This window comes from Rana temporaria, chromosome 10 (assembly GCF_905171775.1).
Source record: "Rana temporaria chromosome 10, aRanTem1.1, whole genome shotgun sequence".
Taxonomy (NCBI): Eukaryota; Metazoa; Chordata; class Amphibia; order Anura; family Ranidae; genus Rana; species Rana temporaria.
Window position 1 is genome coordinate 27,674,489 of NC_053498.1, and position 7,351 is coordinate 27,681,839.

General features: G+C 41.9%; 1 protein-coding gene across 2 annotated transcripts in view; it reads left to right on the forward strand.

Annotated features, from left to right (window-relative positions):
- Positions 1 to 6,033, forward strand: part of BCL3 (BCL3 transcription coactivator) — a 119,756-nt gene extending 113,723 nt beyond the window's left edge. For both annotated transcript variants that reach the window (XM_040327449.1, XM_040327450.1), the window contains one exon: positions 5,348 to 6,033. In XM_040327449.1, coding sequence (XP_040183383.1) covers positions 5,348 to 5,491 — 144 coding nt within the window. In that variant the 3' untranslated portion in view covers positions 5,492 to 6,033. The remainder of the gene's footprint in view (positions 1 to 5,347) is intronic.
- Positions 6,034 to 7,351: the final 1,318 nt, after the last annotated feature.

The window sequence follows — 7,351 nt, forward strand, 5'->3', positions numbered from 1 at the left end:
AACCGAACCTTTGGTTTAAAATGGTTAAATACAATAGTAAAACAAAAAATTATTAAATGTCTATAGCATGATTTCTCAACCAGGATTCCATGGAACTCTAGGGTTCCTCCAAAGGTTGCTAGGCGTTCCTTTGAGCAATGACCATCTTCTGCCTCTCAGACAAGTTCTTACTGACACCATTGATCTGTTTAGCTATCTATAAAGGTGATCATTGTGAAGAATTACCCCAAGTTTAAGGAGCAGTCTGAGTTGTTTATATAGTTATTTTTATCAGATCAGAAAGGTATTTCCAGGGTTCCCCTGTGTTGAAAAGGTTAAGCAGAGGAAGAAGAAGGGCTGGTCTACAGTTGATTTGACAGACAGATTTTAGTTCTGCACAGAATGAGAGTTTTATGTAAATGGTCGCATTTAGGTACACACTAAACTAACTTTATTCGATATCTGTGTGTTAGAGGGCGTCCCGGCATTTGGGTTGTCAAACTGGTTCCCAGATGTCAGGACCCATGAATGCAGCTTTTCAGCCATGGCAAGCTGAAGCTGTGATTTTAACATGCTGGTAGGTAAATTGGATCTTGTCCAAATTGGCCCAGTATATATATGTATATCTGTGTGTATGACTGTGTGTCCCAAGCGTGTCACGATCCTACGGGGTAAAATGACCGCACCAGCTAAGCAGACCCTGGCTGGAAAAAGTGCCCAGAGGTGATTCAGTTCGCATGAGTAGCACTATTCAAGTCATTCATTCATTCATTCAAAACATGGTCACGTAGGTTTAATTCCATTGGCCCTAGACCTGGGTAGGAGTACTGATTAAACTTGACCTGAACCACAAGTGTACCAGAGGTCTCTCATGTAAAGTCCTTAGGTGTCACTCCCCGCACTTGTGGCTCATGCTACACTGGTGCCAAGATGGCAACACAAGTGAATAGGAGGAACTTATCTGGTCACCCACCATCACTGAATCACCACCATTCCCACCCCAAACTGGTGCTCAGCCTATACCTGGAGTGTCCCCTGTCTGCAGCCAATTTCACACATCACTCCATATACTCAAGTCAAGCATGAATGCCTGCGGCCTTTAAGCAGGTGCACCCACCTTATATACTAGCAATTTCAACTACCACAATTCTCATTTTTATGCTCATTTACTGAAGGTAAACTTGAGTTGCAAAGTGAACGAACCTTGGTTTAGCACATAACAGTTCCAAAGGCATGGCATTACAAAGTCCATGAGTATGATAGTGCCACATTCCCAAGATAGGTTATAATAAAAACTCCAAATATTTAATTGCAGTTCCAGATTTGTAGAAAATAAACCTACATCGCTGTCCACCACTTAGGTGCCACAGGATGTGTGCCGCGGTGTTCACGTGATGCATGTTCCAGAATTGTAGAAAACAAACATACATCACTGTCCACCACTTAGGTGCCATTGAGTTAACATGATGAATATTACCAGTGATACATCAGCTCTCCTGGCCCAAGGTCTAACAGTGCCCCCAGGGGCCTTGGTAAGTCCACGGGCTTACTCTGATTTCACTGCACACTGTGAGCTTCCACAATGTGTTAGAAGCTGTAGCAAGTCAGAGCCTGTCGCATTTCCAGTGGCGGTGCGTCCAAAAGGGCGCACGGACGCCGCCCCCTCTCTCCAGCCACCCCCTGTATGACCAATAGGCTCTAAAAGGTTTTAAAAACAGTGACCTGCGAGCGCCATGCTTGGCCTATAGGAGAGGAGGGGAGAAGACCAATGCCATGGAGGACATAGCTCGCTGTCACCTGCTGCCCCACCGAGACAGGGTAAGTGCCGGGCAGATGACGAGCGGGCAGGGGGATCACAATGGCAGCATTCAATGAGCAAAGTGGGAGCATTTGATGGACACAGTGTCAGTATTTGATGGGCACAGTGGCTGTGTTTGATGGCACAGTGGCTGTGCTTGATGGGCACAGTGGCTGTGCTTGATGGGCACAGTGGCTGTGCTTGATGGGCACAGTGGCTGTGCTTGATGGGCACAGTGGCTGTGCTTGATGGGCACAGTGGGACTGCAATTTTTTATTTTTTTCAGAATTGTTCAGTTTGTTTGGGCCCCACCCCCAAAAATTTTGAGCACCAGCTGCCACTTCCCAATTCCATGCTAGAGGAAGTCCTTCATCTAGCCTTTTCCTCCCCAGCCTGAATGCCCCTAGCCTGCCCCCTTCATTCATTGCATTTTAGATTTTTTAATCATGGAGGTTCAGCATCACATGTGGACTTACCTAGGGTGGTCTGCATTCAAATGCCCACTCCTCCAGACTGACATCCATCTATCAAGGCATTTTGGAAGTTGCCTAACTCCTCCTAAGAGCCAACCTGCTGCTTACACCAGGACTGATGGCTCTTGAGAGGAGTACTGAGGCAGGGTGCTGTGATGCTTTCATGAAGCTATGTACAGTATCCTGCCAGCCTCTTCCAAAAGCCATGATCTTTCTGCATTGCATAGGAAAGCACAGATATCCAGTAATGCCATCACTAGCTCTAAAAAAAAGGTATGTAAATAAGACCAGAAAAGTTTCATTAGTACAATAATGAGGAAATGGGAAGAGACAATAGGGAAGGCAAAATACTGCTTTTTACTGGTACTCTAGACAAACCTTTGCAATGCAAGGGGGAGCCCCACTGCAAACATATTTTTATTTGTTTTAGATTTCTTATAATTCAGCTTTAAGTACATGTGTCATGCACTATTCAGTGGTGGCTTTGTAGGTTATGGTTCGAAAATAAAGTCACATTGCTTCCTTAAAGCGTCTTTTTTACAGTATTTATGTCTTGTTTTTATTGCGTAATGCATGTAAGCACAAGGAAATAGCTGGTTTAAATACCAAAATAACTTTACTCATTGCCAACGGCATCATTAAGAGTACATCACATGAAATATGCATGCTGCAATTTTAGTATAGTCATGTTGACTCTCCCATACACATCTTCAGGAAATGTCTGCCAACTCTTTGACATCTGCAACATTCTCTACCGTCCTCTGAATACCAATCCATGTGGAATACTGCTGTCTCTTCCATGCCTTCTAATTTTTTTTATTTCTTTTTTTGCCGTTTGGTTTCTTTTCTCTCGCATTTACAGTGTAGTGCTAAAGCAATGTATATTGGGCCTTTTAAAAACCCTATTGGTACAGGAACCAACAAAATAAGCTATCTATAGAGCATTGCTCCAAACCCTCAAACTTATTCTACACCACTGGAAATCAAATGTACCCCCTACAGTTTAAGTGGATATCTAGTGTTGGGGACACCCTTACAATTAATTGATTTAAAAAACAACTGAGTGGTATCAGTATCTGGAACTGAAAACTGTCCTATATAGCTTTAGGATTATCTCAATTAGATGGATAAAAAATATGTCAAGTTGACCATAGACACAAACATATCCCTGATAACAAACAAGGAGGACCACCCACCCCATGGTGGGGTTGGCTGTATAAGAAATAGATAAAAGATAACTAGGGTAGGTATTTTTTATAGTGGGATCAAATAAAAATATAACAATTATTTCATTAAATTATTATTATTATTATTATTATTATTTTATTAAATTATTTATAACAATTATTTCATTAAACGATAAATATGCATACCCCATACCATGTGAAAGTTCCTCCCTAGCTCTCAGCCAGTGTAGATATTGAGTGAAACAATTCCAACATGAACGAGATTATATATCAATGTAAAATGTCAATACATACACTGATATAGATTTTGGGATAACCCAAATGAAAACTGTAATGCCTCGTACAAACGACCGTTTTTCTCAGCAGGAAAAAAAGACGGAAATTTTCCCGATGGGATTCCTCTCAAGCCTGCCTTGCATACACACGTTCAGGCCAAATACCGCCTGTCCAAAGCGGGGACATACAACACATACGACGGCACTATAAAGGGGAAGTTCCATTCAAACGGTGCCACCCTTTGGGCTGCTTTTGCTGATCGTGTTAGTAAAAGTTTGGTGAGAGACGATTCACGCTTTTCAGCCTCGTGCTTTTCAGTCTGTTACAGCATGACAAATGTGCTATCTCCATTACAAACGCTAGTTTTACCATACTTGATTCTGAGAATGGGCGTTTTTTCCCCCCTCAGAAAAGCATACACACGACCGTGTGATGGGAAAAAAGAAACCTGGTTCTCTTTTTCTTTTTTCTCGTAGTTTTCTCGTCGGGAAAACTGCGATGGAGCATACACACGGTAGGTTTTCCCGGACAAAAGCTCTCATTGTAGTTTTCCAGATGGGAAAACCGGTTGTGTGTATAAGGCTGAGCAAAAGGAGACAGGAATAAAAATTACCCATATATGCGTAAAAATTTTAGGTGCACATATAAATAAAAATGACCATAACTCTTATCCAAAACTCACCAAAAGAACAATAAATTAACTAAAGACACAGACATCCCATTGGAAAAAGGCAGGGATCCAGGAGCACCCAACACAGAAATAAATAAATTTTACTACAATAAAAAAATACTTTATTTCTACAAGAAAAATGTCTTTTGTTGGGAGAATGTTTATTAACTTTGGAGCAAAGACTGGGAAAGTGCAACTGCATGTGTTCCTAGTTCTCAGGCCCAACATCAAATGGAAATATTAGACTTTATTGTCAATTTAACTGAAGCATACAGTTTCTTATAAATTTGGTCTGACTCTTTTAAGCCTCGTACACACGTTCGGACATCCGACAAACTTTCCCTTGGATTTTTGTCCGAAGGGAGTTGTCCGGTCACACCCATAGCATACATACGCTCAGACTTTTCTGCCATCTTTTCTAAAACTTTCCCAACAGCACGTGTTTTTTTTGCTCTTTTCTGCTCTTTACCGCCACCCTTTGGTTAACTTCTGCTATTGTTGGTTGATTTTAACATTGGTTCTGAGTATGCGTATTTGCACTTTGTACAAAAGTCCGATGGCTTGCTGTACACATGGTCGGACTAGGCACCATCGGACTTTTGTTGTCGAAAAGTTTGTCCGTTTGCAGACCAAACTTTTTGTCCGATGAAACCCGAAAAAGTTGGTCCGATGGAGCGTACACACGATCGGACAAATTTGAAAACTTGCAGATTTTGAAGTTTGTTGGCAAAAAGTCCGACCATGTGTACAGGCCTTAAGATTAAAAAAAAAAAAACTCTGGTCAGGAAATGATTAAGCAGCATTGTTTAATGTCAGGCAACCTAAAAATGCAAAACATGATTTTGTTTTAAAAAATAAATAAAAAATCTTGTTTTTTGTTGAAAATTGTTATATTCGCTTGAGTTATCAAAAGAAATTGTAATTGTCCGATATAATGAAACGATATTTTTATATTGTCTATCAGATTGCAAATATCCTCCGAGGAAAGTCCTCTTCTCCACGAGCTCAAAACGAGAGGTTCAAGGGAGAAGGTCGAGAGCATACTATCACTCCACCGCAACACAGAGTTATAACACCGAGTCCCACTTCCATCAGTCCACCTCCGTAAAGAGATATGGATCCGTTTCCTCTCCCTACCTCAGACTCAATACTGTGACCTGTACATAAGAAGGCAGTTCATCCAAAGAAGATGAAGACTGCCCACTAGGATAAGTGGTTTCTGGTCCTCAATGAATGACCCTACTGGCCTGGAGAATGAGGCAATGGGCGAAATAAAGGATGTTGAAAAAACATCAATGTTTCAGGGCGCAAAAACAAACTGAGAATTCCAATACATTCACTTCCACCTCAATGTTCTCTGCAAACTGCCCATCAACATAGACGCCCACACAAAACCCCCCATGACAATTTTTTTCAGCTGAAAGTGGAGATGAGTGAATTAATTAATGGACTACTGGTTTACAGTAGATCAATGAACATAAACTTGTACACTCCCATTCATAGTCGAAATACTGTATGTAATTTAATACCCAAGTATCGGTGTTGGCAGTTAACATTGTATTAGCACTAGAATGCTTACTAAAGACCAAGGGCCAGATCCACAAAAACGGGCGTCTATTTAGGCAGGCGTAGCACATCTCATATGCGCTACGCCGCCGTAAATAAGAGTGGCTCCTAGGGTATCCACAAAGAACTTGCTCCCATATGCGGGCCGGCGTAACGTAAATCTGCCGGCATAAGCCCGCGCAATTCAAAGTAGGCTTGGAGTGGGCGTGTTGTATGGTAATCTGGTATGACCCCAGGTAATTGACGATTTTTACGAACGGCGCATGCGCCGTCCGTGGACGTATCCCAGTGCGCATGCGCGAAATCATGTCGCAAATAGTCAATGCTTTCGATGTGAACGTAACTCACGCAAAGCCCTATTCGCGAACGATTTACGCAAACGACGGAAAATTCGACGCTGTCCCGATGTCCATACCTAACATTGCGTACACCTCATAGAGGCAGGGGTAACGTTACGCCGAAAAAAGCCTTACGTAAACGACGTAAAAAAATGCACCGGGCGGACGTACGTTTGAGAATCGGCGTATCTAGCTAATTTGCATACTCTACGCGGAAATCAACGGAAGCGCCACCTAGCGGCCCGCGTAAATATGCACCTAAGATCCGACGGCGTACTAAGACGTACGTCAGTCGGATCTAGCCCACATTCAGTCGTATCTTGTTTTGTGGATACAAAACAAAGATACGACGGCGCATCGTAGAACTTACGCGGCGTATCAATAGATACGCCGCCGTAAGTTCTTTTTTCCTTCATTTTGGAAACAATAAGAAATATAATTTTTTTTGTCATTTGTGCCTCATTCAAGAGATTTCTCTTTACTTCCTGTGCTGTACACACAACAGAATATGAAAGGAAATCTCCCCCAGTGAACAAGTGTCCCAAATGAAAGGCTTCTCCTTCAGCCTTGATGACAATAGTCACTGAGACAAACAGAGGGGTGAATTTACCTAGTGAAGACAAAGACAGCCTGAATAAACTGGAATAAGTAGAAACACGGTGCTGGATTAAATGTATCAATAAATAATTTTGATTATTATATAGGCATGGTGGCTCTGATAAAGCTGCACTCAACAAAATGAGGGTGGTCCAGATTTAAAGGGTTGCCTGTACAAAGTCTACAAGAGGGCACCAAACAAAAGGTCTGGGAGTCCAAAAGCTTTTAATGTTGATCAATATTAAAAGCTTTAGGACTCCCATGTCTTTGTATGGAACTCCCATTGGACTTTGTACAGGTGAATCTTCAAATTTGGGCCCCCTGCTTTTAGGACACCCCCCCTTTTGTTGACAGCAGCCTTTAGATACACTTTAAATTGTTTGAAGAAAAGTTACCCTTATGAATCAGAATTTGCATAATCAATGTAATAGTGTATGCGAGTCATTATTTGCTGGAAAGCCAACAAT